Raw genomic sequence first — 17519 nt, forward strand, 5'->3', positions numbered from 1 at the left:
GCAGCGAAGCAGTGGAGGGTTGGGAACATGGGACACGCCGGCTCTTCCAGCCCAGTGATGCCAGGGCTGCAGAGCGGCTCCTTCAGGCTCATGTCTGGAGGGAGCTGGAAGTGAAACGGTCTTTGTCTCTTCCAGGAGAGGAGGTGGCTTTGGGATGCTCTGCAGCAGAGCCAGTGAGAGCCCTTACGGAGGCAGGAATCCCGAACGGGACAGCAGGAGAAATAGAGCAAAGATCCGGTCTTCAAAGCATGTCTAACCCCCACCCCTTCGCAATTCCCAAACAGTGGAACCTTTAGGGCATAATACCATTAATGTGAATATTCTGATCGAGCTTTTCTAGCTATTGGTTGGGTTCTGCAGCTGGGTTTTGGTTTTTTCAGGTGGGGAGGAAGAGATTTGGAAAGACTCAGAGGGTTAAAGAACAACATCTAAGCCTAAAGTCGTACCTCGGGGAGCCCAGTCCAACACCACCAACTGAACCCACAGCTTTGACTACAGGGAAGAAACAATTCTGGCATTTAACACATTTTTACCACTTCAGCCTTTTCCTGGTGTATTTATCTGGAACTTGGCAGAAACAGGGACGCAACAAACAGATCCTTTCACGTTACCTGCACCATGGGTTAAAACCCATGTCAAAACAGTTGGAATCCCAACAGCCCAAGATCTACGTTTGCTTTACAAAGCCTTCAAAACCAATTCTACCCCAATAAAACAGTATTTGTGGGGGTTTATTCTACATGAAACCAAACCAGCTTGCTCCCTTGGAGCACAAGGTTTTGAACTCAGTGCATGCAGCCCCAGTTTCAGTTCCAGATCTTAAAACAGGAGCTTTTCTCCATTAGTTTAAGGCTTGGTTTGTATCTCCCCTCTTCAATGTATATTAGTGGATACTCCCCTCTTAAATGGATATTCAAATTAAAATGTATAAGGTGCTGGACTGAACTGGTGGGATCCAGACAGGTTCTGACACAGCTTTTACAACAGACAAGCTCAGTACTTGTGCCCATTGTTCCCCAGCTGAAGCTGCTCCAACAGCAGAAAGCAAGAGTGAAGTTGTCCAGGCTTCCCCCAGTGGCTTTTGGGCTGCAGTTTGAGTTCAGCTTGTTCTTCTTAAGCAAGTGCACTCTCCCAAGTGCTGGCACATGGCAGCAGCTTGTCAGGAGAGAGCAAAGGACAGACCCAGCCCCAGCCCCCTCCTCCCAGCTGAGGAACTGACATTTTCCTACTCTTTCAAAGGTGCAAAAAACTCAAATGCACTCGAATCTCTTCTCTCCACATCTCCCGATCCAAAACCTCTTGGAATGAACAGGAAAATCAAACCTCAAATCCTATCCTCTCACCCCCATTTAGCTCTTCCTAAACCTGTGTCGAGCAAACAAAAAACAAAGTCAAATTGAAATTCCAGGGCTTTTTTTTTTTCCTTTTTTATACAGCAACAAATACCATTTTTGCAAAACTAGGTCTCTACTCTACTGAACAGTTTCCAAAGTATCTAAATACTGATATTCACACAACAGAAGAGGGGTGAAAATGAACGGGTTTGCTCTTTCACTATGCAACGGTTAGATCCGAAGGGGGACATCCCTAAACAGTTCTTGGTTTCAAGTGAGATCTAACAGCAACTGCTAAGAAAATAGATTCAGCATAGACTGAATAGTAACCCCTCCCCCCTTTTCTTTTTATATATAGATATATAGATATATATATATAATTTTGCAAATAATTCTTATCAGCACTACTTCTAGCACTGATATGCAACATAAGTAGTAAGGCATGTATTTCTGCCACTTGAATTCAACTGGGATGTGGGAGAAGCACAGGGAAGAAGGAGGGAAGATGATGAGAAAGGAGAAAAACAAATCAAACAAAACTGGACCTGAAGGATTTGGGTTTAACCTGCGGAATCCCCAGAAAGGTATGAAAACCATGTAGAAACCTGTCCTTAAGGTTACCTAAAGCTCTAGGCAAAGTGAAGTACTGAAGGGATGGACAGCAGAGCATGCTTGGAACGCCTGGAAGAACACAGCTTGACAGGGATCAAGGTCCTGCCCCCAACATCCTGGCACGGGCTGGGGGTGGCTTTCTCCATGGGAATGGGCAGAAGAAGGAGCAGCTCCCGCCCCCCCCCCCCCCCCCGCTCTGGCTGATTGCAGCTTCTGGAATTCCTATTCTTTATTTTTTTGACTTATTTTTTCTTCCCCCCCCCCTTTTTTTTTAAAGATTGCTCAAAACAATAAACAACAACAACAAAAAATAACCTTCCAGAAAGAACATAACCCCAAACAGTCCCGCTCTGAAGTCTCTGGGAGCATCTGAAAGGCCCAACTGCTCGTCGCTGAATTAGAAAGACTGAACAAAAGGTGTTTGTCTATTGAGGACATTAGATTTTTAGACTACCAACAGTTCAAAAAGTCTGTTCCAAACAGAATGCAACAAAAGTGAGAGACTCCTGCACTGCTTCCCACTGACCTCCCATGTTTTGGGGGCAGCCAGTCCCTTAGGAAAAGAAAAACCAACCCAAAACCATACTCGACTGGGATTGGAGTTTGCGCTTATTTAGCATTAGCTCATCACCAGTAGATTTGGAAACATTATAATCTGTCGACTGCCTTCCTGGCTGGAGAGGGGCAGGGAAGAAAAGCAAACATGAACTAAATGCATCTGCAAGACGAGGTTGAGATTCCTCTCTCCTTGAGCTGAGATCCTCCAACACCGTGTTCCTGGTGACTGGCTGGGTATGAATAAAGAAACCAAAGGCAGAGAGTCTTCGAGTCCTCCTTTTGTGCTGGTGACAAAGGAATCCAAACTAAAGACAGAAAGCCAAAAAAACTGAGAGAGAGAATTCTTCCCCTTCCCTGACAGCCTTCATCATCAGTCAATGCTAAGAATCTGAGAACCAAATGAGCTCAAGTCTTTCCCACCCACATGGTGTTGTCTTCTCATTGCAGGGACAGCAGCACTCGATGGGATGAGGAGTGGTCTTCTTGCATCCTATAAAGCCTGGGGCATATCCAGCTGGGATTAAAGCAGATTCCACTGTAATGTGGTATAAAAAGGATGGCAGAAACAGGAAAGTCTTCCTCTTGGGCATTCCTCCGCATTATTTCCACGTGGCGGACTGTGGGATGGATCGTGGGGGAATCATATCCAGGAGATATTCACGCTGGCGGTCTACTGCTGAGGAGGACTTGTGCACAGCTAAACTAGGGTTAACGAAAGGTAAAGCCCCACCTGATGAGACACAAAAGAGGAGAGAGAACAAGTGTCACAGCACGATACAAGCATGAGAGAAACAGTGGCAACACCACGCTGCTCATCCCCCTGAAGTCACCATCTGAGCACAGGGCACTACTGGCCGCAAAGGTCAGACACCTTGTGAAGATAAAAGCTTCTAAAACAGGAGCAAGGTTTTGTACCAGAAATGAAGATTGGAGCTCTCTGCTATTAAATTACATATTAAATGCTAAATGAAGCTATCAGGAATAAAAAAACCCAAAGAAATCCATTCAATACTGGGCAAGGGAGTAGATCACAAAAGCCTGTTAGTGCAGCGTTTCCTTCCTGGAGATCCTATTTAATACTGAAGAAAGCAAATGACTCGAGCTCTCAAGTCAGATTCTTTTATATATATAGAAAAAGATCAGATTAGAATTTATAATTTCCATTTGTTCAGAGCAACAGCTTTAGTCATTGCAAACCCTGAGGCACGCTGGCAGCGTGTGCTGCAGCCTCACCTAGAGCAAAACCATCTGGTTGCTGTATGTTGCCTTCCCACCAGTCAAACCCAACTGAATTAAACTCCCAGAAATGAATGACACTGGCTGCTCAGGTGGCCTCAGTGATGCACAGTGAAGTTACATCTATTTAGCCTCTTCATAAATGTGCATTTTCATTTGGTAGCATCACCTTACTGCCCTTGTTGATGAGCCCCAAACGCAAGTGTCAACACCACGACTAAGAGCAAAGCCCCAGCACCATCAGGCTTTCATGCAGGAAGTGGCAAAGAGAAACCAGCCTTACCCAAAGAACTATGATTGTTGGACAGAGTGCAGCTAGTAAGTACAAAGAGAAGAAGCTTTAGAGAAATAATCTACCTGTATTGATGGGAGTCTTCTTCCAGGCGGCAGCGCTGCCCTTGCTGACAGGTCTCTCAGCATGCTTACCTGGCCTACTCCCAAGTGCTGCTGCAGACGATGCATTCTGCAACTTGGGTGACTGGCTAAATGCATGCAACACTCCCCGGGGAGCTCCAGGACCTCGAGACATCTGGCTAGAAGTCTGGCAAGAGAGCAAAGAGTAAGACAAGCATTGCAGGTTGCTGGCTCATCACCCGGGTGAACCTTCACAGCCCCTGTTCTCTCCTCCCTTGGCTGCTTCTGCCAAGCCTGGGCTCTTATTTCTTAAGCACTTCCTCCAATCAAAAGGTGGCTTTACAAGGAGTGTGAGACCCAAGCTGTGTCATAGATGGTTGCTACCATCACCTTAAAACTTCACAAGCAACACTGTGTGATCCTGGCTTAAGCCTTTCCCCCCCACCTCTATCTTAGGTCAATTGACTCTTATGTCTTTCCATCTGGTACATCCTAAGAAGAAGTCTGGAACAGACTTTGCAGGATGTCAGGTAAACACCCTGGATAATTCCAACAACTCTGCAGAAAAAGACCATTCTCTTCTGTTCTTCAGGTACAGAGAGTGCAACTGAAGTATCAGGTCCCAGCATGAACAAACCCCCTTTAACCTGCCCGGTTAAATTAGGCACCTGGTTAAGCTCATGCTCAAAAACACACATGGCAGAGCTTAAAGAAACCTAGGTCATGCTTCCATTTGGTGCCTGTACACCAATGTGCATGGAGCCACAGGACTCTTGCGCCATCATCACCAAGACCTGGCTCCTGGCAGATGGATCCTCACCTGCTTGAGTGAGTGATGCTGCACTATAGGGTCTGACTTGGTCTGTACAGGAGCTGTCTGCTGCAGTATCCTCTGCTCGATCTCCTGCTCCTGCTGCAGTGCTTTTACAAAGGCAGCTTTCAGTCGGTTCGTGTGCTCAGCTTTCAAGGCCTTTTTCTGGTTGGATGTCATGCAGGTTTCACACATAATGATGCCGTTCTTCTCCTCCCTCCAGCGGCAGGTGAAGTCAGTCTTACACTGGGCACACATGTAGGGCTCACGAGATGATACAGCCACTGAAACTTTACCTGGAGAACACAACCAGCTTAGCTCAGCTCCATCTGGGGCTTCTCTAACCAACAATACTTGAGAAACCTCAACAATATTCCAGCTAAAGAAAGGCAAACCATCCACCCTTCACTCTCCTTTTGCATCTACTAAACCTTGAAACTCTTTGCTTGTGTGAGTGTGTGTGTAGGAACCCAGCAGATACTTCTTTAGACACTGATTCAAGAGTTCAGTGGTGGTGAACAAGGGGCTGGTTGGAAGCCAACAGCTCTGGGGAGAACTGGATGCATTTGGGAGCAATCTTTACACTCAGGCTCTAGAAGCTCTTTAGACTACTTTAGAATTTCACATTATTCAAGCAGGTGGATCCCGGATTTGCCTGTGCTGCTGCAATGGAAACATCCCCTCCTTGCCTTCAAGGAGCCCCTGGAACACCATCTCACCTTGGGTTTCCAGCAGATTCTGCACAACTTCTTCCAAGCCCACTAAGTAAATGAATTCGTTATTGGCTGCACTGGGCAGGAAGTTCATCTCGGGTGCAGGAGGTTTGGGAGGAGGGATCTCCAAGAGCGTCTTCTCCAGCTGCTTCCGCAAGGCGAGCTTGGCAGCAGCCTGCCGGCTGGCTGGAGACTCCCCAGCATTCCCCATGGAAGCGGCGCTGCTTGGAGTAACATTGGCCTGAGCGGATGTCACCGATGTACCTTTGATTGAAGTTGGTGAAGCCTGGGAGGAGACATGGCACAGGTTAGGGACATGGCACGGGTTAGGGACATGGCACAGGTTAGGGACATGGCACAGGTTAGGGACATGGCACAGGTTAGGGACATGGCACAGGTTAGGGACATGGCACAGGTTAGGGACATGGCACGGGTTAGGGACACAGCTCCAACCCCTGCCACAGGCAGGGACCCCTTCCACTGGAGCAGCTGCTCCAAGCCCCTGTGTCCAACCTGGCCTTGAGCACTGCCAGGGATGGGGCAGCCACAGCTTCTCTGGGCACCCTGTGCCAGCGCCTCAGCACCCTCACAGGGAACAGCTTCTGCCTAAGAGCTCAGCTCAGTCTCCCCTCTGGCAGCATCAGTGGTAGACGTTAAGCTGCTGCTTCGTGTCTATGAGGCTTTCAGACAGGAACTCTGTTCACCAGAACACATGTTTACCCTTCTTAAGGAAGGAAAAGAAAGAGTCTCATGGACAGCTTCATATTGAACCAACAAATGTGAACTGAGGCACCAAATTCAGTTCAATGAAACAGATATTTCTCCCCAAGACTCCGTAATGGTTTTCTTCATTCCTCTGTACAGCACATGTACAGAGCAAGGGGAAGGACATGGGAAGGACAAGGAGCAGGAGAGCTGTAGTAAGAACCAGCCCCCTCAGCTGGATGACAGCAAACCACACCAACCAGACATCGAGGAACGAGAAGCATTTAGCTCTCCCTCTGGGCTGTCAGCTTGGGCACAGGAGAGCCCATGGCACTCACCTGCGGGATGTTGACCAGCAGGCTGGTGTTGGGGACGTTGGCCACGCGGATCAGTCCCTGCTGGATGATTCTCTGCCCCTGAATCTGGACGCTGGGGACCGATGCTCGTGGTGCCAGCAGCAGCGGAGGTGGCCCCGTGCTGGAGTGCTGTCGGATGTTGTGGATTTGCTGGGAAGAGACAGGGATGGGCTGATGCAACAGTGCCAGGAGGGATGGGGAGGGTTAGAGTGGGAAATCAGTGGTAGGAGTAGAATGGGATGAGATGAGACAGTGGCAAAGGAGGCAGGGAACGGCAAGAGAACGTGGTGATGACATCTGTGATGGCAAAATGTGATGAGTTTTCCCTGCTTCCAATCCAAATGAAACAAGCAGAATGGAACATGAAGAGATGCTCATTTGTGAGGCCATCAGGTTAGAGCCAAACCAGCAATCTAAGTCTCCAAGTCAAACTTCTTTCAAAGTCTGTCATTGCTAAAACTGTTTCATTTGAAAGGCATTAGGAAAGCTACTCCTCAGAATGTGATGAAATACATCAAATCTCTACCTTCCTCCTCACTGCTGGCTGTGCAACACGCCAGAGACTTTGCACTGCAACAGAAATCCTCATTTAACAAGGAAATGTTTGTTCCTTGATCTCTCACAGAAGTCATCATTTCAGAAGAGCGTATCGAATCGAACACTGCTTCAGAGCCACCACTGTTGGCTGTCAGAGGTGACAAAGACCCTGCAAAGCAGCACTTTCAGCCTCAAAGTCGACTATCTCATTTCAGCAGCTCTTATTCAATCACAAGACAGACACAATGAGGGAGGTTTTGCATTTGAAAAGGTGAAATTGAGATGATAGAAACAATCATGAGGGGGGGAAATGGAAGAAGGAGAGACTGGGATTCATTTCCTCTGCTGCTGCTCCACTAAAAAGCAGGTGAAGCTGGTAGCCTGTGAATTAACCCACAGCCAAGGGAAGCAGCAGTGCAGGTGAGGCAGCTTCCTCCATCACCACAGCACCTTCTCATGCTTCACTGGAAGCCTATGGGATAGCATAATACATCAGCCTGGAATGATGCAAGAACTTCCAGTGGCAACACATTAACTCATCTTAAGAAATCCCAGCAGGAACTTCACAGGTTCCCTCAGATGAGCAGAAAGGTGACTGGTTTAGTGCAGATGGCTTAAGGAAAAGCCAAGTGGATCCACCCCAAGGGAAGCACTTACCTGTGCTCCTCTGACAAGAGGTGGCATCACTATCTGTGTGTTCTGCTGAGTTCCTAGCTTGGAAGAAGTCTGCTGCCCTCCACGGACCAAGGGAGGAGGAATAACAGTGCCTGGTATCCGTGTAGAGGAGGTCTGCAAAACAGAGGAGAGTTTACTCTTACTGTTTTGTTCGGGGGTGTTCATGCTCTCTTCTGCTGCTTGCTGTGCTGATAAGGCAGGGTCTGAAACCTTACGGACGTGGTGCAGTCTGGCTACACACCCAGGGCTTGTTCTCCCTCATCCTGCACAGAATCCAAAGGGTGAAGAGCAATCCCAGACAACATGTTCCCCTGCCCTCCCACTGCTGAAGTTCAGTGGCTCAAGGTGTGTTGTACTGAGACGCATCATAACTCGAGTGTGATAGTGGGGGGACACACTGCAGCTCTCCTCTCTGGCTGATGGGATGGATGCAGCATCTCTCTTGAGCCCATGGAGAGACTGGAGGACAAGAGATGGCCAGGCTGGCTTCAGTGCAGTCAGTGCCCAAGAGGCAAAAAGAAGTGTATTTTGGGGTGGAGGGAGTAAGAGAATGGGGAATACAAAACTGCTGTCTTCAAGGAGAAGCAGGGGGCAGACAGGAGCTGGACGTGTGGGCATGTGCATGCATGTGTGAAGGGAAAAAGAAGAGACAGGTTTCACACAGCACTGACATTGCTGCAGAGCATGGAGCCTGAGGAGCACCCACTGCTCAGGAGCAACCAACCTCTCCATCTCACTCATGTGGCTTTACACATCTCCCCACTTCCCTCGCTCAGGCCCCAGCCTGATCATCATCTGTGGATGAAGACTCAAGCTCCCACTTCCACGAGTCACCATGTGCACACACAAGTACACATTTAGGCAGGTGGGAAGTTTTATCTCCTTGTTATGCCTTTTGAGTGAAGACCAAAGGTTAACTCAACTCCTGCACACAGGATTAGTAGAGCTGTTGCAGTCAAGCAAAAGCAGACAGAGGTTAATTTGCCCAAACACCACAAGTTAGACAGAACCAGTTCAGTTCTGGATCTGAGCTCCCAGCTCTCTGCTCTGTCCAGCCACAGGTCTGACCACTGAAGGTGTAACTTGTGCTTCAGTTCCTCTGAAAGTGCTGTCTTCAGTGAAGGCAACTTGCCTCAAGGAAGAGATTACTGCAGCTGACAGACTGCTGTAGGGTTTGGGGCTGTTTCCCAATGGATAACAGATGTCCCCCTTCCCTCGAGTGCCACATCCCAGGGGATCTTCACCTTTCCCAAGTGAAAGCATTTTGTGCTGAAGCACTTTTGAAGTTGTTTCAAATCAGCCCAAGGTAAATAACCAGAAATGGTTTCAATCCAAAACAAGACACTAGAGTCAAGAGGCTGACAGATGTCAATTGCCTTTCCTTTCTTATCTTCTTCCCAAGGCTTTCCAACATTCCATTTAACTTCATCTGAACCAAGATCCCTCCTACCACCCTGTGCCTTTCAGCCATCAAGCCAAAAGTAAAGATCTTGTCATGCACTCAGCTTAGTTAAGCCACTGAAGGCACAATTACATCCTGAGGGTAGGCAACAGGCTGCCACAATGCTTCTACGCCCTAACTCCATGGCATCCTCTTTATGGATGTCTGGATGTAGAGTGGATTGGGTTGAGAGAAATAAGCTTCTGAGAGTTACCTCCCTGTGACACCACTTTCATCTCCCACCCAGGTCGTCCTTAGAAAGCTTAGAGTGGGGTTTTGGGAGTTCAGAGCTGGCTCCAAGCCATTCCCATGATGGCACTGTCCTGTGCACCTCGTGCTCTGCTCCATGCCCTACGCCTGGCAGCCTGGCCCCCCCACTGACCTGGAGGGATGGCTTGCCAGCAGCAACACTCTGCGGTCCCCGCACCAAGGGCGGAGGGGTGGCCACAGCACTCCCAGAGGAACCAGCAGGCTGGAAGAGGAAAAACCAGAGAGAAAGCAGACGAGTGTAAGGGTGGAAAGCAGGATTACAGAAGCTAAGGGAATAAAAGCGGTTTACCTCCTTGTGCCTCAGGAAGAGCATCTTCAGAGACGGTGGGTTCCCCCCCCCCCCCCATCCCTTTCCTCCTCTCCAAGCATCTCAACACACACATTTAAATGATGAAATTATTAGGTAAGTATAGATAAGATTATAATAGGAAAATAAGGAAAAGGTTTAGGAAAAAGACTTCAGATCTTAAGAAGTTTAGGAGATGCCATTTCACCCTCATTAGTTCAAACATCCAGAGCTTGTTGCTCAGCGTTCAGCAGCAAGTTGAATGATCCAGGTACTCGCATTAGTTTTAATCCCATGTACTCAAGAGCTCATACGTCTGGGAGAAAGACATCAACAAACCAACCCAACCCAGGCAGGAGAGCTGCTGTTAACATCCAGCCACACGGAGCAGTGCCCTTACAGCTACACATCACCCCCATCACAAAGCCCAGCAAGTCAGCATCCCTCGCTGTGAGATGAAATGGTTTAGTTGCCATTGTTACAGGTATGTGAAGTTGAGCTGGTGCCTTGATAGCAGCACGTGGGGTGCTCGCACACCCCCTCGCCTCCCAACCTCCTCCACTCTCCCCTGCACACAAGTGCTCTGCCAAAAAGGGAGGCTTCTTTGCTGGGTTAGTGTGTGATGAGAACAGGAGGCAGTTGTGTGAGATGAGGGCTGGGGAGGAGGAAGGGAGCTCAGAGTAGGACTGAACTGTCCCTTCCAGGGGGAGTTTCTGGATGATGGAACTGTGTGGCTAACCCCAGACTCATTTCACCTGGAAGACCTGGAATCCAGACCTGGATTTCTGCCACGCAGCACAAAATGAGAGCCTGGGATTCACACTCTACCTGTCAGCACATTGGTTATGTGCAAGGATCTCCTCCACATGTCTTTCAGCAACCTCCAAATGGCATTAACACGGAGTGTTTAATAAGTGGGAAAGCATCACATTCATAAACACATCTGGGTTTTAACAACAAGATCTTCAGCTTTTGAATACAGTTCATAGGAGAAACTGTCTTGTCTTGGCAAGACAAAAAGGAGTTCACAGGAGAAGCTACACTAAACTTCATCAAAGTTTTATGACAGTGGGATATGCTTTATCTGAAAGGGCTCTTATGTTCCACAGGTTCTAGCAACTACCCCAGTTACTTCATTCCTTCCCTCCCCAGTTCAACAGATGAGCTGTAAGCTTCTGGAGGATGATAAATACCTTCTGGATAGTGGTCTCCTTCTGGATTTGACTTTGCCGTAGCTTTTTCAATAGCACAAGCTTTGCTTCTTCTAACCGTAACTCTTCTTTTAGCTGTTTAATCATCCTCTCCCGCTCCTCTGGGCTGCTTTTCTGCAGGGCAAGAGAGGATGGGAAAGCAGGGAGAGGGAAGAGGGGAACACAGATACCATACAAGTTACAACAAGACTTTACAGCCCTGTAATTGGCGCATGTGGCTCAATATCACTGCCATGCAATGCATGGACACAAACTGAGCATGGAGCAAGAACTCAAAGGGGAAAAGAAAGCAAGTTTTGGAGTTGTTTTCACAAAACAAGCCAAAAAAGCAAAGCAAGGAAATGCAGTTCACAGAAAAGCTCAGCCAACAACCCCGTGTTGGGTTATGCTGAGTAAGGGACCAAAAACCCATTCGGAAAAGAAGGGCATCAGCCTTTAACAGCTCCAAGATTCCCCACTTGCAAATCCATCTTCAGGAAAGGATGGATCCACCTGACCTGTGAGCACAGAGGCAGGAACCAGTGGTGTGGTTGGGTTTATTCAGCTGGCACACTAAGAGTGAGTCAAGCCAAGAACTCACCATGAGCGCCTCTGTGTTGGTCTCTTTTAATGCTATTTTGGTTAACCCATTCATCCTAGGGCTGGAAGGTTCATTGTCAGATAACACTATCACATCCGGGGAGGGCACTCGCTTCTCTCTCTTTAGTTCACTGCAAATCAAGAGCAAAATACAGAGAATGGGTTAATAAATACAGAGAATGGGTTAATAAAACCAAGCAAACTACTACTTCATGCAGCATTTCCTAATGCTAATGTCTGGAAGTTGTGACTCTTTCCCACCCCAGTTACTGAATCTGAAGGAAGCTCAACACAAACCATTCACACTTACCTAAGCTTAGGTACTTTATGGCATTATCTTCTTCCTACATCAAATCACTTCTTTTCCCCTATTGAGAGCACAAACCTGGAGCAGTCTCAACACCAATGGAGACATCCATGAAACGCCACTGAACCTTATAAGGCTTATAACGATTCTAACTCTTTTACTGCCTGGCTTGAGTGCTGGCTGCACCTTCCACCCAAACTCCTGACAATACATCACCTCTTGCCTTCACTGCTTGTGGTTACCCTACGAGAAGAGAACCTTAAGCTCCATGAACCAAAAGGGACAGAGGTGACAGGATGTGACAGCAGATGCCAGCACCTCTCCTCCACTGCACAAACCAGGACCTGTCAGATCACCTCTGGTATCAGGATTTGGGCTTTCAAGCTGTGAAGCCAAAGGATTCCAGAGCAAGGCTTGCAGCATGGGAGGCTGAGATGTGGATCAGGAACAGGGCAGCAAAGTCTTCTGCAGCACCCAGGTAATGGCAGCACTTGAAGGCCGACAGTGAGGATTTGAGGAGGACACAACACAAGTCACTGTTTTGTCCTGCTTTAAACCCAAAGCCAGAGGCAGGAGCAAGTGAGAACCTTCTGTGTATCACTGTGTGATGGAAACTGCAGGGAGGATTTGTTTCAAGTAAGATGAAACAAGTATTTCAGTGTGGTTTGTTCTACCCTCAAGGATACCCTCATGTGGCACATGAGCTTTGGCAGTTCAATACCAGGCAATTACTTCTTAGACTAAACAGCAGTTTCTACACTTAACTGACAGCCACAGGTAGCAGGAATCCAATGATGAACATTAGGATCTTCTTTAGTGACCCTATTCACACCAACTGACGTCCCTGCAGAGCCGGGTCCCCCCAGCAGCGTTAGGAGACCTGGAGCCGCAGGTATCAGGCTCTGGATGCTCCAAAACCAGCTCAGAACCTGCAAACTGGAGCTTTTAAAGTGCGATTTCCAGCAGTGGAATAAAGGCCGAGGTGTCCTCTAGAGGGCACAGCGAGGCAGGGAACTGCGGCCCCGCAGCCGCTCGCAACAGGAACCGCGGCACACGGGAAGCATTCCCAGCGTCTCCCAGTACCTGAACCGGCTCTGGTCGCTCCGGGCAGGGCTGGGCCGGGAGCACGGACGGGCTCAGCCCTTTCCCGATGGAGCAACACGAGCGGGGCCAGGCTCGGAGCTCAGAGCAGCGGAGCGGGCGAGGAGCGCACCTGGAGCCAGCCGGGTCCGGACACGGGGGCTCCAGCAGCCCCGAGGCCGGGGGGAAGGGCTCCATGGAGCCCCCCCGGGCCCCGCTCCGCACCGACGGTGATGGAACCCCGGGATCCCAACGGGATCACCCCGGAGCTCCGGCCTGACCCGGTTCACATGGAGGCACGGAGCGGGGGGCACGTGACCCGCGCCCAAAAACCATGGCAACGGCCGGTTACAGCCGGTACGGCCCCACGAGGCCTCGGGAGCGCGCACCGGCACCGCAAAGGGAGAGGGGTCCCCGTGCCCCCGGCACCGCAAACGGAGCGGGGTCCCTGTGCCCCCAGCACCACAAAGGGAGAGGGGTCCCCGTGCCCCCAGCACCGCACACGGAGCGGGGTCCCTGTGCCCCCCGCAAAGGGAGCGGGGTCCCCGTGCCCCCATCACCGCAAAGGGAGAGGGGTCCCCGTGCCCCCAGCACCGCAAAGGGAGCGGGGTCCCCGTGCCCCCCGTAAAGGGAGAGGGGTCCCGGCAGCAAAGTGAGAAACAGGGGTAAACGAGAGAAAAGCAGCCCCAAGAGCCCCTGCCGCACCACGGAGCTTTCCTGGTTCAATTCCCAGCCGGGATGGGGCCGGCTGAGCCCAGGCTTCCCTCGGATAGCACAAGGAAGGAAGCAGTAATCCTGGACTGGCTCCATGGCGTGTGCTGGTGATAGCGATGGGACCGCAGCAGCTCATCAGCAACCGGAATAGTCCTGATCCTTGAGGAAACACACAGGAACTTGGGCAAGGGCTGGAGCCCAAGGGTGATGGGAACGGCTGAGGGAGCTGGGGGTTCAGATGGAGATGGGAAGGCTCAGGGGGGACCTGATGGCTCCCTACAAGTGCCTGCAGGAGGATGGAGCCAGGAGGGGCTGGGCTCTGCTCCCAAGGAACAAGGGATGGGACAAGAGGAACCAGCCTCAAGCTGCACCAGGGCAGGTTTAGATGGAGCTGAGGAACAATTCCTGCCCCACAGGGTGCTCAGGCATTGGAACAGGCTGCCCAGGGCAGGGCTGCAGGCACCGGCCCTGTGAGTGTGCACACAGCGTGGGGACGAGGCCTCAGTGCCATGGGTTAGGGGTGGCCTTGGCACTGCTGGGAATGGTTGGACTGGATGAGCTTAAAGGGCTTTTCCAACCTGGTTGATTGTAAAGGGATGAGGAGCTGGGATGGACATCTCTACAACTGCCCTGTTCTCCAGTATACACGGATGCTGTTCCTGACAGCTACATTCCAAGATGCTCATCTAGGAAAAGCAGCCCAAGCAACCACTACATTCAGAGTCTGAAACTGGGGATCCCCACAAAAGCATTCCTCATGTCTATCGAGGACCATCTCCACAGTGCCTCTGAGTCTGTAGGCATGCGACCCCAGAGGAAACCCCTTCCTGAAGCGGGGGACACCCTATAGTCCTTAAGGCAACACACCGATCACAGCAACGGAGCCTCCGCAGTGCTCCAGCATCTCCCTCCTCAGCAGCACAAGAGGGAACTCCAGGAGTGTTCAGACCAGAACTCTGCTTTCCTCTTTTGTGAGCCTGTGTCAAGCACAACAATTCAAAGCAGATGTTTCAAACGAAGAAAAGACAATGGGAATATCACCACTTGTAGAAAAATACTGCTCCTCCTGTGGGGATGTGCCCCCCTCTGCTCCGAAGCCATGGGGCAGATCCTGCAGCTAAATACACTGCTCTATCATTCTCCCCTCAGCTTCCCAAAGTCGCTGTCTCAATGGCTTGGACTCGGCGCTGGAAGATGAAAGCAGAGCTGCTGCCCAGCTCCCTGCACCCATGTGAGCATCCCCAGCACTAACAGCATTGGAGTGAGCCACACTGGTGTGAGGAGCCAAGCACAGAGGTAGGCTCAGCTCTTGGAACAGGCAAGATGGAAGTTCCCAGGAAGCACAGGAGTACAACAGAGGAGGACGAAGGAGACACCCGGAACTGCTGGCTCTGCTCTGGGGGCTCCTGCTGCAGCTTCGGGAGCTTCAGGATGTTAACAGAAGAGCTCCTGTATCTCAACAAACAGCCTTTGCATTCCTCGTACTGCTCCAGAGGCGTCACACAGAGAATGAGCTTCATTCACAGAGCAGCCCCTGCCCCAAAATGCCCTTTCGATCGCTCCTCCAAATAAAAGAGATCCGAGGGTAAAATCAATGTGCTGCTCACTTGGCTGGAGTCACAGAGCTACTGACCTGAAACGTGCCATCCCCCCGAGCAGTGCAGGAGCCCTCCCCAGCCTCATCCCAACACATCCCACCATGCGCAGGTAAGCAACTGCTCCAGGCTAAAGCTTCATCTGCATTAGCAAATATGCAGCAGTTTTGCCTCAGTCCATTCAGCAACTCCCATCCAAAAATACTTGGCAAGGGAGGAAGACAAACAAGGAAAGAAAGAGCAAAGCAATGGGGATTTTTCTTCTCTTCCCCCTGGAGATGTTTTATCTCCATGAATCAAAGAAACTGCAATGGATCTAGCGACTGTGGTGTGAAACCGAAGCAAATAAACCCCATCCCTTCCTTGGAACCGAAGGGAGGACACTGGAATCCCACTCTCTGTGTCTGCATTTCAAAGAAACCACTAAAACTGACCAAGAAACTCTGGCATCAGTTTTGTCACAATATCCTTTAGTACAACACGTGCCAGGAGCTGCAGACACAACGCAGATAAGCTGAAGGGATCTAAAGCATGGGGCTGTGCCTCATTTCCAGGCTTCCTAATGGGAAGAGAGGAGCTTACTGCTCCTCACTGGCTCTGCCATGAACGCTGCTCCCAGTAAATCCCAGTAAAGCAGCACCAGCTGCATCCCACCGTGCTTCAGAACACGTTAGAGCTTCCCAATCAAACCCTTTCAGTTAAGAAGTGCTCCATGCTCCTTGGCCAGATGAAACCAAACCAAACCCACCCCAAATCCTGAAATCCTTCAGAACACCAACGTTTAGCAGCCAAACCTGCAAACCCAGAGCGCAGCCATGGGGCCAGCTTCCATCCAACAACTTCTGATCCACCTCATTCCTCATTATCACGTGTAACAGGAGGAGGAAGTGATGGTCCTGAGCTTCCAGAGCAGTGCAACGTGTCACAGACACAAATCCAAACCACCAAGACCTAAAGGAGCTACGGAGCTCGGAGAGATGATCTGTCTGACAGCACCAAGCACAGCGATGCCCAAGAGCTCCTCACCCCATTCCTGACAGCTCTCATGGAAGCAGCAGCTCACACGGAGCTTCAAGAAGCAAGATCTTTGAGCTGGGGATCTATTGGATAGTTGAGCATCCCAGAAATGAGGAGACAACTGCTTAAAACCCAGTTGGCTCTACAGGACACGTTCATCCCAGGGTTGCTATTGAAGCAAAGCAGGAACTGGGATTAACAGAAGCCAGTTCTTGTACCTGTGCTTTAGTAACAATGTCACCCTCACTGCTGCCACCCTGCCTGTGTGCAGTGACAACACCATGTCCCCACTCTCTCCTTGCACACTGAGAAGCCTCCTTGTTTAGGATCCTGAAGGGAAACACATGTTGAGGTTATCTATTCAGGGAGTTACTGTAATTCCGAGGATTTAAGATAGCACAGCACAACCACCAAGCACAACACAGCTGCTCACAGGGTCAAGCAGTAGCCTTGCCTGCAAACACCCTACACCTCTATGAGCAGTTTTCCTACAGTTGGGATAACAGTGCACTGGTCCTGAGGGATCCCAGTGCTCCAGAAGAGAGGATCAGTTGTCCTTCCAGACCTGTCCGAGCACAGCAGCTCCCATCCAGCGCCAGTTACACAGCCGTGTCCGGAAGGATTGCTCCTGGTCTCTGCCAAACCTCACTGAGTACACCAGGAATCCTGAGCTGAACTAGTACAGTGTATGCAATGTTTCACACTGGATGGGTTAGGAAATAGTACTAGGAAAAAAGCCTTGGAAAAGGGTCAGGATCCATCCTGGAGGTGAAGGGAGCTGTGTACAGGGATGCAGTGAGGTGCAGCAGGCAGCACGATCCAGGAATGGCTGCAGGGCCCAGTCTCAGCAGGAAGCAATGGATGCTCAAATGTGGAGAGAAACTCACGTAACAAGGGAAAGAAAGAACAGAGAGATAGAGAGGACAGAGAAAACAGAGCTTGAAAGCACAAGAAGACATCAGGATTGGACCAGGTCTGACAAATGCTCTTTCCCTCCAGCACCCACAGTGCCTTAAATCACAGTATTCCCAAGCAAAGCCATTTCCACAGTGCTGTTTCCCCACCCCAGTGCAAACCAGACACATCCATCCCCCCATTCCATCTCTGCAGTAGGTCCGGGATAATTAC

General features: G+C 50.1%; 1 protein-coding gene across 3 annotated transcripts in view; it reads right to left on the minus strand.

Annotated features, from left to right (window-relative positions):
* Window positions 1-2128: 2128 nt before the first annotated feature.
* The window catches only part of GATAD2A (GATA zinc finger domain containing 2A), a 48506-nt gene continuing 33115 nt past the window's right edge, over window positions 2129-17519 (minus strand). For all 3 annotated transcript variants that reach the window (XM_034070648.1, XM_034070647.1, XM_034070649.1), the window contains exons 4-11: window positions 11680-11809; window positions 11082-11213; window positions 7874-8005; window positions 6662-6829; window positions 5625-5904; window positions 4915-5201; window positions 4098-4281; window positions 2129-3234 (exon numbers count right to left, since the gene is read on the minus strand). In XM_034070648.1, coding sequence (XP_033926539.1) covers window positions 3104-3234; window positions 4098-4281; window positions 4915-5201; window positions 5625-5904; window positions 6662-6829; window positions 7874-8005; window positions 11082-11213; window positions 11680-11809 — 1444 coding nt within the window. In that variant the 3' untranslated portion in view covers window positions 2129-3103. The remainder of the gene's footprint in view (window positions 3235-4097; window positions 4282-4914; window positions 5202-5624; window positions 5905-6661; window positions 6830-7873; window positions 8006-11081; window positions 11214-11679; window positions 11810-17519) is intronic.

This window comes from Melopsittacus undulatus, chromosome 19, assembly GCF_012275295.1.
Source record: "Melopsittacus undulatus isolate bMelUnd1 chromosome 19, bMelUnd1.mat.Z, whole genome shotgun sequence".
Lineage (NCBI taxonomy): Eukaryota > Metazoa > Chordata > Aves > Psittaciformes > Psittaculidae > Melopsittacus > Melopsittacus undulatus.